This window comes from Ochotona princeps, chromosome 7 (genome assembly GCF_030435755.1).
Source record: "Ochotona princeps isolate mOchPri1 chromosome 7, mOchPri1.hap1, whole genome shotgun sequence".
NCBI lineage: Eukaryota > Metazoa > Chordata > Mammalia > Lagomorpha > Ochotonidae > Ochotona > Ochotona princeps.
The window spans coordinates 45,839,377-45,865,836 of NC_080838.1; the positions used below are offsets into that span (position 1 = coordinate 45,839,377).

General features: G+C 36.3%; 1 protein-coding gene across 2 annotated transcripts in view; it reads right to left on the bottom strand.

Annotated features, from left to right (window-relative positions):
* BANK1 (B cell scaffold protein with ankyrin repeats 1) overlaps positions 1–26,460 on the bottom strand; it is a 279,826-nt gene that overhangs the window by 1,820 nt on the left and 251,546 nt on the right. For both annotated transcript variants that reach the window (XM_058666993.1, XM_058666992.1), the window contains exons 11-15: positions 22,635–22,703; positions 12,749–12,927; positions 9,178–9,241; positions 2,763–2,792; positions 1,816–1,871 (exon numbers count right to left, since the gene is read on the bottom strand). In XM_058666993.1, coding sequence (XP_058522976.1) covers positions 1,816–1,871; positions 2,763–2,792; positions 9,178–9,241; positions 12,749–12,927; positions 22,635–22,703 — 398 coding nt within the window. The remainder of the gene's footprint in view (positions 1–1,815; positions 1,872–2,762; positions 2,793–9,177; positions 9,242–12,748; positions 12,928–22,634; positions 22,704–26,460) is intronic.

Here is a 26,460-nt window from a genome sequence, read left to right on the forward strand (position 1 = left end):
TCCGACCTCTGCTTGGCTTGCCTGTGTGCCCTAAGATTATCTCATCCCAGCATGCTGGCACAATAAACTCTGCCTGCTTTTGCATTACCAGCGAGACTCTGTCGTTTCTGAAGAGTTGGCAAAACCAAACCCTAACAATTACATTTAACAAACATATTTCATTAGCCCTAGATGTTGGTGCACCTAAAATCCTGCTATATTAGAATCTATTTATGAGGTCATGAAAATGTTTATGAAAAATGCAAAGTACACATGCATTTAAACTTTCTTGCATCAAAATAAACTTGTAATTCCATATTTCTATGAATTTCACTTTCTATAAAAGTTTACGTATTTAGATGAGAGAGTGATGGGGAGACACAGATCAGTCTATCAAAGGCTAATATATTGCCCATATGATTGCTAAGTTTGAGGATGGGCAAGGTCAAATCCAGGAACCTGGAGCTCTTTTCTTGTCTTCCATGTGAGTGACAGGAATCCATGTATCTGAGTCATGCACACCACAGGGAGTTGGATTAGAGCCTGCAACTGGCACTACAAATTGAGATGCTGGCATCACAAGTGGTAGCCCAACCCAGTGCACCACAATGCTTCTCCCTTGTGTATGGCCCTATAACTAACTGGTGAGCCACACAATGACCTAGAAATGCAAATAATTCAGTAAGTTTTTTTAAATTTATTTTTTATTAATTACATTGCATTATGTGACATTGTTTCATAGGCTTTGGGAATACCCCAACCCCTTCCCTTGCCCTCCCCCCATGGTGGATTCCTCCACCTTGTTGCTGTATTATATTTCAAATTCAGTCAAGATTCTTTCATTTCAAGTATATACCAAGCATAGAGTCCAGCATCTTATTGTCCAGATAAGTTCAACGGCTTGTTGGGGAGACCATCTCTGGTCTGAAGGCAAAGCTGGCAGAATATCATCCCGATCAATTTAAAGCCACAATATAACATCAACAATTTACAACATTATGGAACTAATTGGCATGGTATTGAGTAATCAATATGTTTAAAAAAATGCAAGTTCTTAATGACTACTGTGACTACTTCATTGACATTTCAATTTTAGTTTATATACTACCGGGATAATTCAGTAAGTTTTTAAGATAAGTTGACATTTGTGATTTTATGATTTCTTTGAATCATGAGAGTCAAGTGTTACTAAAATTTAGAAGAATTGGTTAATCATGAATTTACCAAGTATTTTAATTCTCTGTTTTAACAAAATCTGTCAAAGAACCTTTGCTAACAGTCAAAAAATTCCTATGTCACAAATAGTTGGGCTAGTATGATTTTTGTGAAACAAAATTGTGGTCAGGACACTGCTGAGTGTTGTCTTGAATTGGTGGTTTCGATTTTCAATTGCTGCAATCCTTTATAAAGTATTGTCTTCAGCATTTCACTAGTTACTTTCTATTAACTCTTTGATATGAAGTAGTGTGTACTTTTATCAACAATATTTAAAATCTATAATAGGCTTTAAGTACTGCATACATATGATTTACAAGGACTCATTGTATTCCTACTGTTGAAGCAGATATAGATGAATTTGTAAATCCTCTAGGAGTTCTGTGGTCTGTACCTGTTGAATTCAGCTGTATTTTAGCATTGGGAGGTTTTCTTTTTTGAGTTCCTTCTCTTTCTCAATTTCATCAAAGTACTGCTCATCAGTTTTTCACAAAGATACATGCAAATTATCCATATTTGTCAGTGTTTCAAAACACAGAATAAAATATTTCAATGTTTTTCCTCATCAAAGGAGTTCCTGCTCCACATTTTATAAATATTAAAAATATGATTATGACTTACCTTGTTGCTGAAGGGTATGCTATACAGCAATTTCTCATTGTGGAGAACATCATTGCCTAGGAATACAAACTCTGTCACAACTTTCAGTCATTTTTGCATTTGGTGATTCAGCACTTTCAAAAATGATATAAACAAAGAGCAAATTTAAGAAAGTGCTTAAAAGGACATGTTGAAAAGGCACCTTCAGTAAATGTACTTTAATTTCTTCTAGACTTGATTGAATTAAGTAGGATATTGAAGAAAGATTTTAGTTAGAGGCAATTCTTTTTCTACTCCACATCCACTAGGATGGGCCAGTTGTAAAGCAGTTTTCTTGTTCTTTCTACTTGGCTTCTGTAATGGTTTCTCTGAATTTTTCCACAGGATTTCCACTTTCCATTGCAGTCACATGCTCATTCTATTGCTTTTCTCTTTCCACATAAAGGGCTTTGATCCACACTAGAAGTAGGTGCTTGTAGATTACTCAACAGCTTCTCTTTCTCCAAAATTCAGCACACATTCTATCCCATCATGTTGAAGTGAACTGCACTTTCAGCTTTCACTCAAATTCCATTTGCTTTACCAGTAACCCTCATGTATCAAGCATAAGCCACCAGTTACATAAAAAACCACTCTCTATGGCTATTCCCCATGATGCAATTCTTATATATAATTTACATATGAGAAAATTGAGGCCTAGAAAGCTTTAGTGTACTAAGAGTAACAACTAGTGCTGTTAATAGCCAGGTCCAACAGAGTTGAAAACACATACTCCCATTTCTATCTTGTGTTGATTCTAGTGTTGCTATTGTAGAATTACCTCGCATTATTTTGGGTGTCAGGTAGCTTAGCATGTAAACACATAAAACGTATAGGAATGTTTCATTGACCTAATCATAGTTATACCAAGAATGGTTTACTAGGTGCATTGTTTTGTTAATATGTTTCAATAATTAAAAAGCACTTACCGCTTGGATGGTGTACAATGTTGAGCTTATCTAGAAGACAAAAAGATTGTTTTGTTCAATATTTACTTTAGACTCTTTTAATTATTTACTGCTTCTTTTTGAGGAAACTATGAAATCTTACATTGTGATCTAAAAAAATGAATAAATAAAAACCAAAAATATTGTGATTCTATCTACCCAGCCACTAAACAGAAAACCATGTATTTTATATTTTTCCCTTCCAATCTTTGTTCCAATATAGTGTAATTTTAAGAATGCTTAGAAACAGAATGTTTAATGCATAGTAACAGAATGTTTAATATAATATACATACATACAATAACATATTTGCTACCCTTTTTGATATTTTTAAGTCTGAACTATCCAATTTAATGTGCATCTTTGAAATATATAAAGTGTATTTTCTTTATATTAAAATTGATATATTTAGGAAATTTTTTTAAAAATGACATCAAGAATAATCACATCTTCCATAGCTGGTTCAATCCCTAAATGGCATCAGTGGTCTGGACTAGAACAGACCAAAGCCAGGAGCCTGTAACTTCTTCCAGGCCCCCTATGTGGGTGGGTCCAGCTACTTACTGCATCTTTGTCTACTTTGTAGGTCAACTGGCAGGGAGTTGGACTGAGAGCAGAGCAGCTGACATTCACAGCTCTGCTTCTGAGATGCTAACACCACAGATGGTAGCAGAGCTATTGTAATGCAGGCCACATACAGCGCATTGTGAATGTTCATAGGAGTAAAAGTGGATGACTCTTGACAAAAACATATAGCCATGTGCCCACCAATCTGGTTAGGACGGAGGCTGTTTCATCACCACAAATTACTCTCACAAGTTGTTTTATGTCATATCTCGGCAAACCTTGATCTGTTTTCTATTTCTACAGATCCTTTGTATCTAGAATTTCACATACATGAGGACTCCTACAGTGACCTTTTGTGTCTAGCATCAGACCCATGCAATATCTGACACTCATTTATATTGTAGTGTTTAAGTTTAGGTATTACTTTTATCTTGGAGTAGCATTCCATAGTATAAATATACCACAATATGAGTAAGGTAATTTTTTGTCTGCAACTTGCATAGCTTCCAGTCTGGCTATGTTGAATGAAATTCTATGATCTTTTTTGAACAAAACTTTGGGTGGGTGTATACTTTCATTTATCTCTGAAAAATACTTAGGAATGGTATGTCCAGGCCAGATGGTGAGTCTATATTTGATTTTTCTAAAGTCATCACACTGATTTATCCCCCACACGTATTTAGCCAATGCTTAGATTGGACAGTGTTTAGATTTTATTCATTGAACTTATGTTTTATTATCACATAGTTATTTAATTTACCCTTTCCTGGTGACTACTACTGCTCACCATTTTCATATGCCTGTTGATTATTTGCTTTGAGATCTGGCTAGGTTTGCTCATGGGTTCTGTGCTCTCATTGGAGCTAGGTCCTCTCAGAACATAAAGCTGAAGAATATATATGGACTTACAGTATACAATTCGACTTGTATATCATATATATTTTAACAGTCACGATTCATTAAGCTTCTCCCTCCAACACCGGTGCAATATCACAAGAATCCTGCTGGTCTTCTTTCTTCACTTATAATGCCTTTCTGTGACAGATAACTTGCTCTTACTTACAGTATATTTATTTAATAACTCAATCCTAGAATAGTCATAAATTGGTTTTAAAACTGCCAATCTGTGCTTTTAGGTAGAACAAATTCTACTAATTTAAGTTAGTTATTGCCCACTTTTTGAAGTCTTAGGAGATAGGAAAAAATGATTTCAAATTTAAAAAACCTTATATTCTATCACTGTAGTAATGCATTTATTTATAATAATGCTAGTTTGATTTATTTCTATTCTATTTTGCTTCTGTCTCCTACTTATGAATATATGAAATATTAACTTCTAAAGGTCAGTGCACATATTCAACAAACATGTATTCATATTTTGATGTTCTGTAAATGTAAAGCAGATTAAGTAAGCTGGGAGAGTGTGGTTCATGTCTCCCATGTTTTCATTTATTTCTAGCAGTTACTAAGCAGGAAGTGAAAATATCTCTATTGTGAATTTTTCATTTGAGATTTAGTGAAACCCATAAGTTAAGTTTATATGTACTACAAAATGCGTTTGTATTTAGGGTTGTTGCATCTTCCTAGTGAATTTCCCTTTAATTGTTCAGTAATACCATCTTTTATCTCATGAAATATACTTTGTTTGAAAGCATCTCAAGAAGTGTTATATTAGCAAATCCATACCAACTTTCTGATGCTTATGTTGGCCTATGGAACTTTTACTTTCAAGTTTCATGTGTCACATTTAAAATGTATGTCTTCAGAGCAGGGTGAATGTGGAGAAAGTCTATGTGCTGTCTGAAAGTGCTTTGAAATGAAACATTTCATCTTACATTTAGCATAATTATTGATATGGTTCAGTTTAACACTGTTTTCTTGGTTTCCACGTATTCATTTTGTTTATTCTGCACTTTACCACTTCCTTACGCATTATTGTAAATCAAATAATTTGATACTTCACCTTTTTGTTCCGTTAGTTTCCTAGGTATACTTGCAATTTTATTTAAGCTTTTTGTGCCACTTTGTGACTGAAATATTCATTGTTAATTAGTGTCTAATCTGCGACAATAGTATATATTTTTGGTTCCATTTGAAACTTCCTACTTCTGCTTTAGCTTTTCCTCTTGCTGAAGATCAGATTCTTTACATTCCACACAATAGCATTTGACCACTTAAAATTTTGTAAGTCTATAACCCTTTGTAGCTGCATCCTTTTTGTGTTTTATATCTTTTTCTTTCCTTATGGTTGCTTCATCAGTTTAAATGTTATTTTTCCACTACACAGTCTTTCAAATAATTCAGCAGCATTTACTGGTTCTAGGCCTGCACTCATGTGCTCATCAGAGCAGGCTACATTGTCCCAAATATCCCTAGGGGTGTGTTCATTTTTCAGTATCTTTATCTTCCTCTACATCATATTAGATCATTGCTATTAATCTGTCTTGAAGTTCATTCTTATTTGGTAATATCCAACCTGCTAAAATCATTTAAGAAAACTTTTAGTATAGCTCTATTTTACATAATTCCCATTTGATTCTTTCATACATGCTGAGATTTCCTGCTTTTACCTCCTTGGATCTACATTTTATTATTCAATGATTAAAACAGTCTTATAAAGTGTTATCTGCTAAGGGAAACCTCAGGTTTAGTTTTTGTTGATTTTGTTTCTTCACTATAGATTCTGTAATTTTAATGTTTTTTTTTTAATTTACTTTTGGACATTATAGGTTATCTGTTATTCTAGATTCTGTAATATTCCTGAGTATAGGCTCCTGTTTGAACAGGCAGTGTTATTACTGACATAAGTTTGGAATTCTTGATTTTTTTCTGCATTCTATAGAAAACCTCAGGTGTTTCCTAAGGTCCTTGGGTGGGGGTCCAGTCTATAAACGCCCCCACTGGATTTAACTGTGACTTGGTTTTAGGCTTTATGAGTCCATAAAAAGAATAGATGTTATTGCAATGGGAAACCTTTTTCTGCCAGGCACCATTTAAGTCATCAACTTAAAAAGTAGCCTGATAATGATTTATTGAATTCTGAGTCACACCTGATGCTGCCTTGGCAGAATAAAACAAATGATTTCACTGACCTTATATGGCCCATGACCTAGACATTCCTCTCAGCCACATCCATATTCAGTATACCTCTTAGTTGTCACAACCCAGATATCACGTGTTTTGTGGAGATTTTAAAGACAACTCTAGTATGATTTTCACCAGCTCTGTTCAACTCTACTAACTCTGATTGCTTTCAGCACCCTAGAGGTTGTAGTTCTGTGTGTTTTGAGTGGTCCTGCCTAGCACTGATATGGCTCAGCTCTCAACTCTAGAATTTTGCAGACCTACTAAGGTCACATTGTAAGCAGTCAAAACTTCTTCAATATCCATCACACATATTCTGCCATCTTCAAGTGCCCTGAACCAAGGTCTCCACTTCTCTTCCGTAGGAACCTTTTACTTTGAACAGATTGTAGTCAAGAGGCATACTGCTTGCAGAGAGATAAGAAATCATGAAAGGCACATCACAGATTTTGATTGTCTCTGGCATTAGAGATTTTACCCATTACTATTTCCTGATGTCAACCATTTCATGCTTTGCCAATATTAACATTCTGTGCAATGAGGAGATAGATCGGTACTATTGATTGCACTGTGGTTGAGTAGACAACTGACTGATCTTAATGAAGGCATCATTGATTAAAAGCACTGATTTTGAGTTCAAATACAAACTCATGGTAATTTCTAATCTTAGTGTTCTTGGGGTAGTTTTTTAGAGCCTATCTCCTTATTTTTATAAACTGGGAATAATGTCTACCACATACAGTTATAAGAAATACCAGTGTATAACACCTGTTTAGTAAGTATTAGCTATTAATACTAAATTTTCCTTTCTCAAATTATTTATGAAACTTATGGGTTTATAAAGTACTCAAGTTTTAATCTTTTTTATTTTTGAAATGACTGTTTAAAATTACAACTTATTTATATACATTTTACAATACAGATTTAGGAGCCTAGTCATACATCTTGTGTTGGCCTCCCTCTTGCCCACACTGCCCATCTACCCTCCTCCTTTCTTTAGATTGTCACACTGTCATGCTTTCATTTCACTTTGCAATCACAGGCAATGATTTAAAAGGGCAGAAAGAACAACAAAAAGCTACTGTTCCTCAAGAGTGTAAACAAAGGCTGGAAGCAATAATCAAAGCTCAAAGTGTCTACCCTTATACAGATGCCTTTTTTGCACTCTGTATATTAGTTACCACAGGTCAAGCAAAACGTATGATATTTATCTTGTGGGAAATAACTTATTTCATTAAGCATAATTGTTTCCAGTTGCATCCATTTTGTGCAAAAGACAAGATTTCTTTTTTCTTTTTGTTTTTGTGGCTGAATAGTATTCCTGGTACATATATCACATTCTCTTTATGCAGTCCTACACTGATGAAACATGTTTAATTGTTGACCTTTAATAGGTCATATGCCTTTAATTTACATTATAGTCAAAGGCTAATGATCCGCTAATAGAGCTCAATAAATAAGATTTTGAAAGACCATAATTCATCAGGAATATTGGCAAGGGTTTTAAATAACTAAACGTAATGATATTCAACTTCATTCATATGTAGTACATTTTCAAATTGTCATGAATTATTAAAACTACAACACTATACAATTAGTTTGAAACAAAACTTGTCGAATATGCATTCCATACATGATAGGACATACAGTACATGCCTTTTTGTGTCCAACTTACTTCACTAAGCATGGTATACTCTAGGTAAAGCCATTTGATGCATATGATTGAATTTCATCTTTTTATAGCTGAATAATATCTCACTGTGTATATAGAAGTATTTCACATTTCTTCATTGATCTGATGATGGTCACTTTTGCTGATTCACTAGTTTTTGTCTCTTGAGAACCATTCTACCATGAACATGCACGTGAAGGTTTATCTCTGATACAACATGTTTGTGTCTTTTGGATCCATGGGTTTAATTTTAGAAAGTTTTTTTTTCTATTTATGAAATGATTTCTAAGAGACTTTAAAGAATTTTATATAGAAAACTAGGTAACAGCTCAGTAAGATGAACAGAACACAAGTTCGTATAGTCAATTTTGACAGAAGCACCAGCTCAAGAATGGGCAATATGTTTAAAATGGAAGAGATGGGAGCTTTTCAGCTTTGGCAGTGATTGTTAATTTTTAATTATCCATGCTGTAGTAGACTTGGGGAAAAAGAGTGACAATGTAATTTATTTTTAATTTTGGAATGTGCTGTTTATATTTGAAGCAGATTAAACATCTTCATAATGCTTATATTTTGTATTGAGTACCCTCTTCCCAGAGCAACTGTTATTATCCTGAGGAATCTGTATTTCCAAGAGGCATGTGGGCACCAGGGAAGCTAATCTACTATTTACCATTTAACAGGAACCACCTGTGGAGAACTGGGATCAGACTAGGTCGAAGATATTTGATGTTATCAAAAGAAGTTGTTTCTTAGCTATTTGATTCTCTATATAATGGCTCATAAAAAATAAAGTTGCTGCAGTTATCCTATGTATAACTACACAGAAATCATAAAAGGAGAAAGAAACCATTTGAGGGTAAATTATAGGTCAAAGCATATAATTATTTTGTATACTTATACAATTCCCAGATGAATATAAAATTTCTGTTTTGTAGATGAGTAATCTGAATAATAGGGATAGGGTGTTCCCTAGGTCAGGCCGCTAGAAGAGATGGGACACAGACTTGAACTCACGAATTTTCCACTTCATTACGCTCTCATTTTTGGAACATCAGGAAAATTGTTACTCACCACAGGTATTTTCATCTTCTGGCCTTTTCCCAACAATTAAATCTCGTAGTTGGCGTAGTTTTTCCTTATTGAAGAAACAGAGTACAGAGGTTCAGATTTAAACTTTTTTCATGGATCAAAAAGAAAGCTACTACTTTGAATATAAACATTAAAACTTAGTTTGCTACTTATTATAACGAATTGCAATCTTCGATATTTTCCATGTATTATAGCCTTACAAATTCTTGAAGTTGTTAAATTGTGATTGTTCCATTTTCATAGAGAAATCGGGGGATAAACATGTTCAGTAATGTTTCCAAATCAAAAGTGCTAGAATTGAGTCACTATTGGAACCATAAATCTAATTATTTTAGGAAAATTTTCCCAAACCTGATACTTGTCAGGGTCTATACTGATTGTTTGGAACTCCAAATCCAAAAGGCTACATTTTTATAATTTGTTCCTGTGAGAGCCATTTCAGTCCTCTTTGGGACACATTTCCTTCCGGTGTTCCAAAAACTGGGCATTGGTTCCAAATGAATCACCAGTACATCCTTGTTCTCAGCACATTTTTGATCTTTGTTTTCCAAATATTCTACAGTGTTTTCCAAATATTCTACATATTATCTTTTCAACCAAAAACAAAAGCAGCCTCACATTAAACAAACAAAAAATCCAATTTTGAAAACTATCAAAGTACAGCTCTTTTCCATCAGTTACCCTGGAAACCACTTTTTTGATTTCATTGCATTTCATTTTATGATATCGTTTCATAGGCTCTGAGGTTCCCCCAACCCCTCCCTGTGCCCTCCCCCCATTGGTGGATTACTCCACCTTATTGCACTATTACAGTTCAAATCCAGTCTTGTTTCTTTCATTGCAAGCATGTACCATGCATAGAGTCCAGCATCTTGTCCAGATCAATTCAACAGTTTCTTGGGGAGACCATCTCTGGTCTGAAAGCAGAGCTGGCAGAATATCGTTCCGACCAATTAAAAGCCATAACATTATCATCAACAACTGTTTACAACATTATGGGGTTAATTGACATGGTATTTTGGTTCCGCTTTCTCTGCCTCTCAGATTTTCTCCTTCAAAGGAGCTGGGTTATCCCTCAGGTACTTTTGTGAGTGAGCTTGCGGGGGTGAGGAGAGTGAAAAGTTAAATTTTCACCTTCTCTCCCTTCTCATCTTTAGAGCCAGGAATGCTACAAGTCTGTCATTCTTCCATGAACTCAGAATTTTTTCCATGTTTCTCTTAGCTCTCCAGGGTAGTTTCCCAAACATGGAGGCAAGTACTGGAAGCAGTAGTTAGAACGCTGCTTGGAGTGCCTGGGTTGGAGCTCCAGCTCTACTTCCAGTGCAGCTTCCTGTGTAAATTGTATCCTGGGATGTAGTAGTTATGACTCAAATACTTGGTTTCCTGCCACCTACATGGGAGATCTGGATTGAGTTCTGGGCTCCAGGTTTCCACATGACCCATGCCTGGCTGGGTTGTGAACATCTGAGGAGAGAACTGGTAGACAGAAGTTGTCTGTCTTCCTGAGTTTCAAATAAAAGCATACAACTTCATCATGCCTAATAGATTTACTCCCAGGCTACAGAGAGATATTTTTGAAAACTACAAAAAGAATATCAGAAAAACCCATGAAGGCCTGCGTGTGTGTGATGAAATGGGGAGAATGATGTTTTTTGTTTTTTTTTTTTTTGAACTATTGTTCAATCCCATGGGTTAAGAACTGATTGCTTTAATGCTAGCTAGGGTAACTAACTTTTTGGTTCTTATAGGAAGAATTCTTGATGTTACCTGGCCTGCATTTGCAGTTTAAAGACAAAGTTATTTTTATATAAACCCTACCAATATACATTGCCACACTGTCCCTAAGTGATAGGAATTAGCCTCTGTGTGGTGAGTATGGGGCAACCTTGTTTCTTCCCAAAACATGACTAAATGTGAGTGTGCAAAATGAAGCAACTAAGGGTTTAATGAAATAAGCAGTAAAATTATTTCCAGAAATATATTTAGGTTCTATTACTCTAAATTGCAAAGTTCGTTGTGTCAGAGAAAGTCTGATTGAATCCCTTCATCTAATAATGTATAATTTAGCAATTTCAGGAAAGTGATTTGTATGCCTACATTTAAGTACATTTTACCCCATTTCCTGGTTAGAAGGTGTGTGATGCTGTTGACATTGGCAGGGATTGAGAAACAGTCTGATAATCTTGATTGAGAACAATGAACAGTTTGCAAGACTATGATTAGTGTGTTTCAGCATTTTTTTTTTTTTGGCAGAACAAAATGCCTTTACTTAGCATTGCACAATCTGCAGTAGTTCTCATCACCAGCTCAGAACCAGAGCGAGAACCAACCACGAGATGCTCTCGCAGATGGACTAGGAAAGTCCCTTTGCTGAAACTGTGTCTTGCTAACATGCTGCCTCTCTGAAAGTTCACCATTGTGATTCATATTTATGTTGCCTAAAATATTTTGCTAAGCATTATTTTTTAAGTAAATTATCTGTTTGGAAAGTTAGCATATTAAGCTAGCATTAAACTTGACACTTTGGCTTAAATTACCTTATTAAATGTGTTTAAAAACAACCTGAGAACTGGGATTTGGAGCAAGGAGGCTTTCTTTGAGGAGGAAAAAATGTTGGTATATTTGGGGAGAAGGATGGCCTGTGAGGTGGAATATTGTGCAAGTCTGCCTTCCTGAGGAATGCCAAGGGATGTGTATATGTCTATGTTATATTCATTATCTTAGAACCACCTCCTTCAAGCCCATCTAAGGATATAGAACATACTTAGAGAAGACAGACATACTTGAAGATAGCTTTCTAGACAATTCTGTATAAACCATGTGAGAGACTCACACCTTTCTTTACTTTCCTTTTTAAGAAGGTGAAACTTTCATTCTCCGTTTGACTATTGCTTGATGTGATTTCGGTCACTCTCCTGTTACTGTGAACCTAGTCTTTGTAATACAACTCAGTGCTGAGCACCTTAGGTGCTTCACTTTAAACTCAATAATGAGGTCTTAAAAGACACTCACTACTAGATATCAGCTTTAATACACAGGTACCAAGTCTGAATCATGAATGGCAGGTAAACCTGATTATTTGGATGTATGTATACATTCTAAAAAAACACACACAAAAATATCTGTACATTGGGAAGGCAGAGTGATGGTGACTGGGGTAGAGTGAGAGATCTTTCATCCACTAGTTCACTACCCAAATGACCATAATGGTAGAGGCTGACTCAGTCCGAATGCAGGACCCTGGCACTTCATCCTGATCTGCAGCACAGGTGACGGAGCTCCAAACAGGACCATTTTCAGGGGTATTGGAAGGAAGTTGAATTGGAAGTGGAACAGCCAGAACTTGAACCAACATGAGATATGAGTGTCACAAGAAGCTGTTTAACTTGCTGTGATGACCTTGCACATAAGGTTTTTATGGATTAGCACATGTTAATTGCTCACTTAAAAAGGACAGTCACTTGATATTTCTTAGGAAGACTAAACATTTGCAAATAATCTAGGAGATCTGCAACTGAGGGATTTTTCTAGCAGGGGTTGGGAATAGTATCACCTGCTGAATCATTTCCAGGCCACTCTTCCCCATCTGCCAGAGTTTAAACTTCTCCAGAGCTTCATCCATGGACATTTTTCCATTCTTGACTTTCTCCTGCAGGAGAATGAGTTCTTCCTGTTCAGCAGCGAGGCAGCCACTTAAGGTAGAAAATGCTGGACTCTCCACTCGCGCTCTGTCTGCAATATGAAGGGAAGACTTTTTATGATTATTTTTTAAGAAAGGCAAAAAATAGTCCATTGGGGGAAAAAGTAATCTAAAAAATAAGCAGTTGGAGTTCACCACTGGGGGAAAAAGCAATTTACAGAATAAGCAGCTGTAGTTTCTTATTAACTGAGAATGAGCAATTACAAGAAAAAAAATTACACGTTTTAGTGAGCTTCTGAGGTGAGGATTGTAGTACTTGGCACCTGTTATGGGTAAAAAAAAAATGTGTTGTATCGCTAGATACACACAGGATGAGGTTTCCAAACTCATTTGAGCTCATATTTTCTCACTGTATATAAATGCATTCTTTCTTATTTTATATATATTTCCATCAAGTCCAACATACTTGGTTTGTCACCCCAGGAGGTGACTGGCAGCATATGTGCTAAGGCACTGTCAAGTTTAAATATGCCTACACAGTGTAGACAGAGTTGCTAATCCTGCTCAATTGTACATAGGAGTCTGCTGGGGAGACATGTGCTCATTCCTGGGAGCTCTTCTTCAAAACAACAGAATGGATTGCATTTAGAAAATATTGACAAAGACTTGGGAAGTGGGGAGGAACTTCAAAGTCTATAGTGACAGATTTGTTAATAGAATTAGGGTGGGCTTTGTGGAATAAATTTCAAACATTTGATAGCAGATTGCAATTATTTAAAGGTGGCTTGCCTGGAGGCTCTCCTAGAATGACTTGCCAATGTCCCTCTCAGATTTGAGAAGAACTCTAACCAAGGAAAGAGTTCCTATTTGGTAATATTACTGTGCACATTCTGCTTTTCCTGGGCCCGTCCTGCTGATGCCCACGGGCCTTTCTTGCCTTGTCTTTCCCCTTCAGAAGTGTACTCCCCCAGAACTAACAAGATGTCAACAGAGCCTGCACTCAGTCATCCTTCAGGGATGACCACGCAGGAAATCCCAAGGGAACAGGAGCCAGCAGGCAAATGGTTCAACAGCAAAAACCAGAGCCAACAACTTCAATCTTGCTTCTTATACCAAATGCATTCTCATCTTCTTTGCTCATGTTCATGTGTGAAATGTATTTTGCAGTAGAATATCATGTGCTGTGGCTGACAGGGAATGACAGCTCAGTATCATGCAACAGCTCTGCCTGTTGACTGTTCCTTACCAGTCCTCTGCCAGTGTGAGCAACCCGTGCAGCTGCATGTTCTACTTTTGGAGAAGTTATCTCAAGAAAAAAACACAAAACCACACTAATTAAATATCGATTACTTTTTAATTTTGGAGACATTTTTCTTTTTGATGCTGCTGCTAATTAAATCATGACTGAAAAACTGTTCTTTTCCTTTTGGGCACTGACCTTAGATTATTACTATAAACTTAGGATCTATTACATAGTTTCACCAAATTTACATGTGCCTGTTTTATATGTAAAATTTATAATGACTACTGAAATTTAATTCCATGTTTCACTGGCTTCATCCTATAATTTTAATTCCATAACTTCATTTAAAGCTTACTTAATTTCTAATCTGTTTGGAACATATTTTGGGTAGTGTTTTCATGATATCAGACTGTTATTCTAAAAGCTTAGATATTAAAAATGATTTTTGGGTTTATTCTATCAAAATTCAGAAGGGAAGCAAACTTAAAGTTATAGGTCTACTACCTTTCATTGCAAGTTTTAAAAAAGTGGATTGGCTACCATCAGATTGCTTCTGGTTACTTCTTTGTAAAGGCTACGGTAAAAGAGACTTCCTCATCTTCAAATCAGGCAGACTGAAATCTCCTGCATTCATTAAAACTTATTATGTTGTGGCATGTGTCTGTCTCCATGTAGTTTGGTTATGTGGTGTTCAGTATGAGAGACTGTTTTGGCTTGCTCTGGTCTGTTGGAACCTAGTATAAGAACTCATTCCAAAAAATGGCCTACTAGAAACTGTGCTTAATATTTCTCAATTTTACATGAGCAGAATGCTTGCTTACATCTAAATATCCTGAACTAATCACTTTTTGAACTAGCATGTTGTCCATTGTTTTTCTTCCCCCCAATTCTTTACTTTTGAAGTGGATTTTCATTTGTTATTTTCTAAGTTAATAGCTTCTAAGTTAATTTCCTCAGGAGTTCAAGATGGTTTCTTCATCCCTATAATTAAAAAGAATTGCTATGGTTCTTTTAATCATAGGTAGCTTTGCTTACTTTTTTCTGGGTTATATATTTACATAATCTACAAGCTTTGTTTAACTAGGTTGTTCACTGAAATTTTTATTCTATTGTTAAACATTTAGCATACATGCATTGGAATTTCTATTTTCCACCTTTTTTGGTTTTGAATCTTTGTGTGTTGAAAACAAAACACTTTTCTAGAATGTTTTCTATTTTGCTTTTTTGGTACCTATTGGCAGTTTCTTTTGCTATGACCAATGTGGATTTTTATTCACTTATTGAAATTTTAGGGGCCTTGTTTTCTTTTCACCCACATTTTCTCTTGCCATTCAATTCTTTCTTTATAACATGTTTAATCTCATCCTACCAATTTACCTATATTATCTTTCAGCACATTTGTTTCTATCTCTGCCTGATCCTGCCTACACCTCTTTTGATGCTTTTTCTTTTTTTAATGTGTTTTCAATTTGGCTGAGTTAAGTTTTTTTTGAAAATTTCATATTGGTGGCTTTACTGTATCATCACTAGTGTTATCTGCCAGCCTAAAAGCTGGGTATTTTCATATAAACTCCAAAACTACATATATATATGTATGTATATAATTTATAGGTACTGCTTTAGAACATTCTAGAAAATGTTGTAAAAAACCAAAAAGCCCCTTCATATTCCACTTTTATGAATTGGTAGCTGAAAAATTCTGTGTCTGTTTGTGTACATCTATTTTCCATTATCTTAATGGAGGTAAGCTTAGTACATTGAGATTTCTGGCAACCTTATTAAGTAAAAATTCCCAGGAGCAGAATTCTCCTTAGTCTTCATGATGAAATTTCGTTTCTCATTATTTGGAGCGTTTTTGAACTTTATATGTTTTACTCCTGTTCCACCCTTCTTGAAAGAAAGCACATCGACTTTATCATTGTTCCAGATATTTGGTGTTTATTTGTTCTTTGGCACTATTCCTCACATTCATGTCGGATTTTCTTAGTTTGTGGACCACAATGTGCGATGCCAGGACCCAGAATAGAGCAGGCTTCCGTTGGTGGCTCTGCCACACAGATTAGAGACTGATGCCCTGGCACTTTGTACTTAAGTCCCTGAAGAATCACTAACAGGATTCTTGTTGATCATCCCTCTTCCATCACAGAACTTTATGCAGCATCCAAGACCAGAAAATTAAAGAAAGGACCCTGGCCACCCGTGACTCACTTTCTACTGGGGAGACTACTTACTTCTGCTCTAGAGAAAGCAGAGCTTAGGCATATTCAAGATTAGCATTTGTGCAGTAGAAACAAAGGCAGGGCTTCCTGGGCACTGATTAAAGCAAAGTAGTCCTTTGTTCATCAAAGCTAGAGTCAGAACAGCAAGCAGTGGAAAACAGATTTTTTTTCTTTAGGTTCATCTTTTTTTTCCAACCTTGGAATTAGTTGGCCTGAGTTCTAGATCCCCTCAAGCCTGTTTGCCAGCCTCCTCACCGTTATTAAGGGTTTCATACTGGTTTTTCTTTGCTTTCATTTCTGAGAGCCCATACTGTGGACCACTAACCTATTGCCATTTTAGGCAGGAACCCAGCTATTTGCTAATTTCCCCAGGTATTCTTTTTGACCAAAAAATGTGAAGGCATTATAACAAATGGAAATGTAAGTTATAATGGAAAACGGAACGGAAACCATTATTCTGTTATGTAGCACAAATGGCCACACTTTGACGATGTTCTTTTTCTTCTATTTATATTTGCCAGTGTTGGCAAAAACAACCTGATGAAAATGGTGAAGAGATCAGCAATTTCTTTTCCCCACATAAGGTAACACCTTTCCTATTTCCTCAGGTCTCCTGCTTATAGAAAATTTTGCAATTTAACATTTGTCAAACTACTACAGCCTTGGGCAGTTAGAGAACACATAAAAGATTTATTCTTTATCTTCCTCATGGGTATGCAAACTTCTCTCTTCCACTTCAGCTTCAACAAAACAAACCATGCAATATTAGGTAGTCTGAAATGAAGAATTAGAAGGGATTAAAATCAAGTGTTGCAGACTGAATTCTTCAGGGGTCAAGTAGATAAGATTTCTGAGCAAAGAACATTTGGTTATCTAAGTTTTAAATATATTAGAATTATCTTTACAAATACACATGCTTTTTCACTTTTTGGGGGGATAACACGACTATCATGATTTATGGAACTGACTTCAGAGAAATTTGTTTCAAACAGAGGAAAGCAATGTAAACAGAATTATACCAGCAAAAGCCATTTGTAGCAAATGATACATTTATATATTAAGGAACAGTTGGAAATTGGAATTTGTATAGAAAACATGCTCCTAAATGCCATCAAAAATTATATTGTGTAGTTTATTTTGAAATGTAACATACTTAGACGCTAGTTATGCAAACAATGTGACCTCTGAAATATACACTTTCTTTTGGTGTGGTTTAAAAAGGAAGTATTTGAAGGGTGGAGATTTACTCCCCATGTACTCTCCATAGCCAGTGTTGTGTCGGGGTGAAACCAGGAGTCAGGAACTCCATTCTGGTCTCCAAAAAGAGGGATAAGATCCCAAGAACTTGGTTCATCTTCCACTCCCTTCCCAGGCACAGCAGTGTGGAGTTGCAGTGATAGTGGGACAGATACGCGCTGGTGTTTCGGTGTACTGGTGAAGCGGAAGCCTGTGATGCTGGCATTCAAATAGGTACCAGTCCATTTCCTGAGTGATCCACTTCTGTTCCACATCCCTGTTGATGGCCTAAGAAAAGCAGCATAAATGGCTTAAGCGTTTGGCCCCTGCCACTCTGGAGACCCAGATGAAGCTCTGGGTTTCTGGCTGTGGGAATCATAGACGGAAGATTCCCACAGCCACCCTGTCTCTCCCGCTCCCTCCTTCCCTTTTCCTCTCTTTCCCTCAATCTCTGTAACTCTTCCAAAATAAGTAAGTCTTCAAAAGAAAAAATGGGTTAGTTATGCCTTAAACTTGTACTTGGAACACAGGTGCCAGTGTTGTAGCAGGGGCTTACCCCATCATGCCTAGGATTTTGTTTTTATATATTGGTTATGAGATTATTACTGGTGAATACTCCCATCTCTTCTGCGTTCAGTTCTTGTGTGAGGTACAGCTTGCGTAACCGATTTTCAGGAGGTCTATCAATAATTCTTTTAGCTGTCTTGGAGATGAATCATAATTGGCATGAGTTATTAGTTGTGCAATTCTTACACACCTAACCCTGTTCCCTGAAGAAATGGTTTGGTCTCCAAGCCTGACAGCAAGAGCACACCCTGAATGAGGTTCATTATTCAAGTGTGTGGCTGAGAGCTGTGGCTAGAATTCATGAATATAGGGAGGTAATCTGTTAAAGAAACCTGAGCCTCATCCATTGCATGTGTAAAGCTGAGGCAACACTCTAGTAAAATAAGATTGATCTTGGCATTGATAGCAAAGGCTGTGCGTGAAGTTTCCCCAGATCCCATATCCTCCCAAAAGGCTGTGTGACACTGACTGTTGACCTGACAGTTTGATTTTGTGAGGCAGGAACAATCAGCCAGACAGTTCCATGAAATTCAAGAAAGTGCCCTTTGATTCCCCCAGCACTCTGACTTGCGCATATTTCACTATAGTCTTCTAATGACTTATAACATTGACAAGAAAACTCATGACTGTCTTAGGAGCCTTGGTTTTGGGAAGGGGTGTAAGGTGCAGTGCAGCATATTCCACCTGAAAAATTAACGTGGGAGCACTGGTTTGAAAGTTAATTGTATTTCAGTGGAAAATTTTGTCTGTCATCCAAAGGCCTCAGCAATTTCTTCACATTTTTTTCCAAGATGAAAAAAATAAAATTGAATAAATTTTTGAATTTCCGTGAAAAGGGTACCAATTAATTTTTTCTCTGTTCCTCAGAAAATTCCTTGATGCGGCAATAATGTAATTTCCTGGCAATCTCTTAGCAGCATCTGAAATACTTATATGGTGGAAGAAATAAGTAATTTCTTTGACATTTAGAGAACTTGTCTATTTCAAACATCTTGACTTGGACAAGAATTTCATCACAGGCCTTTTATTTCAGTTGCTGTTTTCCACCTAACAAAGACACCATTATTGGTAAAGGAGCTGCTTTTCCCATTGCCCCATGAAATCCTAAGATGTTTGAAAGTATCTATGAATTCATTAATTTGTGTTTTTTAAAGATGTTCATATTTATTTGAAAAGCAGAGAGGGATATATATCTATATCTCTATATATCTATATAGTGTGTGTGTGGGTAAAATGAGAGAACAGGTAAAATGAAAAGGAGAAACGGGGGGAGAGATATGAATCTTCCCTCCTTTGGTTCAGTCCCTTTACGGCTACAAGTACTGGGCTGTGTCACCTATAGCTGTTTCTGGAAATTTAGAATTGTATCCAGGTCTCAAACTTAGGTGGAAGGGGCAAAGTATTTGTACAGGGACCCAGATCAAAAGCAGAGTATCCATGACTCAAAATGGTGCTAAAGTATGGGATGCCAGTGTCACATGCAGTGGCTTAACCCACTATGCCACAATGCCTGCTATCATTCATTATCATGTAGTTTTGATCGCCTTGTATGTTCCACGTATTGAGTGCTCAATATAGCTGAAACAATTTAAACAAACATGGTTGGATAGAATAAGCCTTTGTAAATTCCTATGCATTTAATTCTTTCATTTCAAACTATCTCCAGTTCTTTCCAGTTACATATATTTTTCTCTTGCTCGATTTTGGTTTACTTGCAGATTGTATTCATGGTGTCATTTAAAAAATATTTCATAAGGCATGACATTCCCCTAATTCTTGCAAATAGAAATTACTGTTAAGTTATTGATAGCCAAGATACAAGGAATCTTAGAAAATTTCTGTAAGCTAACCAGATATGTCTTTGATAAAATGTATTAAGAATACAGAACCAAAAAATAATCCAATGAAAGGCAATTAAAATTTTTAGTAGGAGCTGTTACTATGGGACAAACTAAGCTGTTGTGTGTGATGCCAGCATACCATATTAGACTGAGTGCTACTTTGCTTCCTGGGTGCCTGACTTAGAATGTAGCTCCCTGCTAATGTGCTATGGAAAGCAGACGTTATCCCAGGTACATAAGCCCTGCCCTCACCATGGGAAACACAGATGGAGTGCCAGTGTTCTGGCTTTGGTCTGGGCAGCCTTGACCATTTTAGCCAGCTGGGGAGTGAGCCAGGAGGTTGACGATCTCACACCTCATCCTCCGTGTTACTCAGCCTTTCAAATATATGAATCTGAGAAAAAAATAGGTATTCTTGTCTCCAAATGTGTTTTTTGTCTCCAAAGACTTTCAAAAACCTCATGAAAATCACCAGATAAGACAAATTACGTAACAGGATATGGGGAGATATTAAACCAATGTAATTTTGAATAATTAAACCTTGTTTCCTTTTACCATTCTACCCCCTCCGCTGTGCCCTGTTTTTTTCTGGGCAGACAAGGAAAATGTCATTGTATACATACGGCAGAATAATGAAATAATAATTTGGTGTTTTATGTTGCTGTCTCTGGTCCAGTCTGTAGGATGAATGATAACCCGAGCTTTCCAGGGTCTCTGTCAGATTTATGTATTTGTCACCTTCATCTCCTGTGGCCTTCCCATTTTCCCCAAAATTCTGACAGAATGCAATTAAAGATATGATATTTAAATCATTTATGAGAAAAAATGCTTCATAGAACTATTCTCCCAAAGAGATCAAAGAATCTTCACTCTTTGTTCTTCCCAAAGCTGTGTGGTTATATAAATGTCCATATATGAATAATCCTGTCTACTTGAATCCTGCAAGAACTGTTTCGGTGCTAACTGTGCAAGGATCTCATATGGAGATTTAGCTCAAGTAGAGCTAAAGGCAAAATGGGAAGATAATAGTGGACTTTAAAAGTGTTATCTTGCCCTTCAAATATGAAATCACAAAAATAGAAAATTGAGATTAAAATTGGAAACTGTAAAAACAAAAGCAAAAACAAAAGCCAGCAAATTTCTGCCCCTACACCCCAAAGAAAGACCCAGCAGTAGAGAACATGTTTTTGTTGTTGTTGTTGGTATGTTTTGTATTACAAACCTCTTTAGTCTCAGTTGAAGTGCAGAGTCACAAAGAGAAGGAGACACACAGAGAAAGGTTTTCCTTTGCTGACTCACTCCCCAAATGGATGCAAGAGCCAGAGCTGAGCTGATCTGAAGCCAGGTGCCAGAAGCTTTTTTCTGGGTCTGCCATGTGGATGCAGGGTCCTCTACTGCTTTTCTATGCCACAAGCAAGGGAACTGGTCGGGAAGTGGAGCAGCAGAGACAAGAACTGGTGCTCAGAAGGATGCTGAGGAAGGAGGCAGAGGTCTAGTCTATGCCACAGCAACAGCCCCGTTTTTTGCTGTTTTGTTTTTGTTATATTTTTGGCATGTAAAGTTACAAGCACTATATTCACATGTTCCATGGGAATATAGAAACTCAGCTTTATTATCTGTTGCATTCAAACACCATCCATATTCTCAACTGAAATAACAATCTAAGTGCAACAGGACTTGCCACAGTAAATGGTGGCTAAAATTCACTGATTTAATGATACAGCTTTGTGGGAGGAGACAAACCATCTCAGGAGCAGGTGTATTGAGGTTTTGTATTTAATAGTTCAATGGGTGTTAAGAGATGCTGTCATCCATTGCTTACAGCCATCCTCACAGTGGCACAACAGGAAACTGAGTATGGCAGTCCATACCATCTACTTATGCAAAGGTTGCCTTGTTTTATTTTAATGTCCCGGTACCAATTTCAAAGTTAGTACGATTTTTGGACCAGAACTATTTCAAAGGTGGGTCTGAATATGCTCATTAATTACCAGAGCCAGCTAATGTTACCTATTAACTCTGTCTCCATTTACTTTTTTTTGTTTTTCATATTTGAACTTTAAACCAGGCTTGATGGTCAGGAAAGAAAGTTACAGTAGTCTCATTTTACAAAACGAAACATGTTTCAGGGGAAAATGGAGGCACAGAATAGATCTGTGTGAGATAATTCTGTTGCTACAATGTTCAGCTTTTATAAGCATGAAAAACCACTGCTTACATGCTATCATATAAGTGTCAAAGTCCTCCAAACTGTGAGAGAAGGGCATCAGTTTGGATTGGCCTGCAGTGTGGTGAAGAGAAAATCCCTTCTGTCTGCCTCTGGGCAATCAATCACCTACCCCTCCCACTAAGTTCACTTCCAGAAGATTCCCTCCATGGGTCCATGAAATTGAGGCCTCTGATACATGCTACAGAATATATCTTATTTGACCTTCCTGGAGACCTGATAACAACATCAACATCATTATCACCAACTATCTCAAGGCCTTTCGTTTCCTGCCTTTGTGAATTGATACAGTTTCATGCACTAATTTTATTATGTCAAAATTTGATTTGGGTGAGAGAATTTAAGAGTAAAATGAAGTAAACATGTCAGCAATTTACTTTGTCCCAGGAGGTTTTATTCAGTTTTTATAGTATTGCTTTAAACCTTACTTAGAAATTATTAACCAGACTGAAGTTAGTGCCAGTACCTTGTTTCTTAGCAGGACCGTGGAGCTTGTCACCATCCGATTGTCTTCTGGCTGCCTTCTGTTGAAATACTGAAAAAAAAAAAGCATCTGATTTACTGTGCATAAACATTAAAAGAAAACATTCTGTGGAGATCTGCAGGAAGCTTGATTGCAATATATCATTTTCCTAGGCAAAAACTCCTGAATTGTATTATTTTTGAGTAAGAGGATTATTAAACTGGCAATTTTCTCATTTGTACAGCTTATCAGTCATACCAAAAAGCATTTTCCTTGAATAGAGTAGTATAATACTAATGGAATGGCTCATTAAACTGGCTCAATCAAGATATGATTCCATTTTGATATCAGGTAAAGATAAAAACTGCATTTTGTTAAAACTGATGAATGTTAAATTCACATGAAAAAATCCATTAGCACAGAAACTAGTCAAGCTGACTTTCTGGTGATAAACAAGGGGTCATGACTGTTTCTTCTTAAACAGATGAAAAGATGGTTGTGTTTTGCAGATGCAATAATAAAAAAGACATTTTATTCTTGCATCATCTGTCCAGACCTCAGATGTATTAAAGCAGCTCATTTGAATTACTTCATTATCTGAAAAGTGCTTTGTTCTCATTTATTATTTCTCACACCAAAATCTGGGAGACAAGTCAGCATTACTCACCCCACTTTGCAGATGAAAGATAAAATTGATCGTTTAGTATTTATTGAGCACCCACAAAGTTCCATATAGCTGCTGGCATTTGTTAATGAAAAAGTCCGGACCGTTTACAACTTTACTTTAGAAAATGAACACCCCAGAGCTATATTTATTCTTTATGGGCAGTCTGAATTACAGGGTTTGGGAACTGGAAAAGGCCTGGGAGATTTAGTCCAATGTGTTTATACAGATGGGGGTGGTGGAAGTAACTTGCTAGGAAAGGGCTAAGTAATTTTGCAAGGATCCTGGAAGTGTAGGTAGAGATGTGATTTACACCCTCCAGCCTTAAACTTGAAGCTAATGTTTGGCTCCTTACCATCCTGGTGTCTGCATTTTGTAACTACTCAAAGCAGGCACAGGGACAGAGGATTTCTATTCTGCTTGTTTCTCTTGTTTCCCCGGGAAAGCGACCTAAGACAAGTGGAGTGAGACTCCTGGGTGGTGTTTCATCACTTTCCTTGGGAGAAAACTTCCAACTGTTACCATGGATCTCTTTCATTTTAATATTGTTTGTTTAAATATTCTTTAATCCAGTCTAGTATCAAGATTGGGGCTGGATTAATCCAGAAGACACTTTAACTTAAAAATGCCCCAAGTGGTATCAAATCAGTAATTATTAAGCAGATGTAAACAACCAACTGCTGTAAATAGAAAGGATGCCACTCTGCTATTCTCAGGAGATGCAAACATATTTTCAAACAATGAGGTATTTAAGAAAAGCTATACACATGAAATAAATTATGGTTGAGAATCAGGTTTTGGACTTAGTGTTTGGGAAACATACATAATATATCTGGCAAATTCTGGGCTTGTGGTCTACATTTTTTCTGAAGCAAAATGTATTGAAGTATATTTGGCATGCAGATATATTAGAGGATATTAGAAGCAGTTTTACATGTGGTGCTTGGCTACTTTTCCATTGGTTAACTCTGAAAGTCTCAATGTTGCAGCTATTTAGAAATTTTAGTAACATTCAAGATTGTAGGCTTTAATTTTTGCTGATATTGTTAGTTTATAAGAATTTCTAAGACTAAAAAAGCTGTGGGCTAGCATCATTAGTACGAACAGGGACCTGAATCCAAAGATCAAGTCAAACAAATTTTTCAAATAAAATTACATTGGTAACTTAGATTCTTCTGCTGCATTTTGAAGCTGCAGGGTATATGAAACTATTTTCAGCATTTTTGGAATTAATTTATAAAAATAACATTACACTTTATACCTCATTGGAATGTATTCTGATAAAAAATGGTTACCCAATATGAAATAAAATAAATATTAAGCTGTCCATTTAAGTTACTAGATTAATACATTGAGATAGGGTAGGGTTGGAGTAATGGAATGGGAGACAGATGTTCTAAATGCTATAATTGTGAAAAGGCTGACAACAGAATTCTTTCAAAGAAGAATGAGGTGTAGGTCACGACCTTGGGGTACAAATTTCCTTTGCCTGATGAGGGACTGTAGAATTCCTCCTCATTGACTTCCAACTGTATCCCTTCTCTACTGATAGAAATGTCCTAGCAGAAACCAAATTAGCAATAGCAGACAGCCAGACGCAGTTTTTCATCATGTAGTTAGGTGGTTGTTGCAAATATAATCTTAGGAAAAGACTTATTTGAACTTACTTGCTGAAGGAACAGCAAGGTTATCAAAAGAATCCATGAAGCACATGTCAATCAAGGACACATTCCCCATGACTAATAAAAAAAACCACTAGCTATAAGACTTAGAATTTAACTTTCCTTTTTTATGGTTCAGATTAGCTGAAACTTCTTAAATTACACCAGTAAAATCTTTGTTCTAAAATCTTTATAACAATATTCAATCATCCCACATAACATTTATAGGAAGTAAATATAAAATTTATGAGGGAGTTGTAGGCCACTCAGATTTATATATATACACTCCTTATATTATGAATTTTTTGAAAAATTGTGTATGCCAGAATGCTTACCAAACTGACACATTTGGAAGGAATAAAAGTTTTTGTCTTTGTTTTGATAATTATGAAATGGGAACAAATCATTCTTTTTCTGGATTTTAGACTTCTGCACATTTCAGCACGAACATTCTAAGATAGTCCAGACTGACTAGTATTTGAATGTACTAATAAACGAGTGTGAAGTTACTAGACGGCAATGTTTTCAGAAATGTAAACCAAAATCTCAGTGCACTATCCCCTCACTGAAGGCCACAGAGTAAGAAAATCAAGTTATGACCTTTAAAACAAGCCCAAATATAGATACACCAGTTAACACCACCATTTATTTTAAATGCTGTTGGAATGGTTTAAGAAAAAATTTCTCTAGAACAGGAGTGACAGTGAGTGGTAAAAATTAATACAGTATCAAATGTTCATATTTAAGTGAAGCAGAGCCAGCAGAATAGAAGAGGTGAAATATAGCACATTCACACATTGTATTGGTCATCCTAGGCTGCATCTGGAATAATATCCTTCCCACCACTATCTGTGGCATATTTCAAGTACAGCCCTTCTTAGAAAGATCATTGTATTTTGAATCATTATGTAAGTTAGTGAGGTGATGGGAACTCTGCACAATAGCCGATAGCATTCATGAAGATGTGATTTGTAAACCATGACCCCCTTGATATTGCATTTCCATTATAGGTGAAAAATGAAATGCTGTTTAGCACTCTAGAGCTATCAGTGAATTTCATCCTGGAAACTAGAGATTTGATATAAGACAAAATACTCATGTTATGAATTTTGTTTTAGGCTTTCAGAAAACAATCCTGTACAGGGCAGCAGCAGTGTGGCTATTATTTCCCTGGAAACTTTCCTTAGGTTGTTAACTACTGAAGTGAGCTAAGGAAGATATTCAATGCCAGTTGTGGCTTTTTATTTCAGGGAGAATGTGTAAATGGTGAGCCAGACCCAAGATGTCAATGAAATGGTTATTGCTTCCTCTAGAGATGGGCAGAGATGGAAAGTTGGCATAAATGTGAGTTAAGGAAAAGGTTTAGATAGTATATTATTCAATGGCACTATCAATGAATTCTTTAATTTCCTAACATGAAGACATCTATTTTCTAATTTGTAAAAGACATTTTAAGATCCTGTCCAAAAATGTGGATATTCTCAGTATAAATTACTTTCTCCAC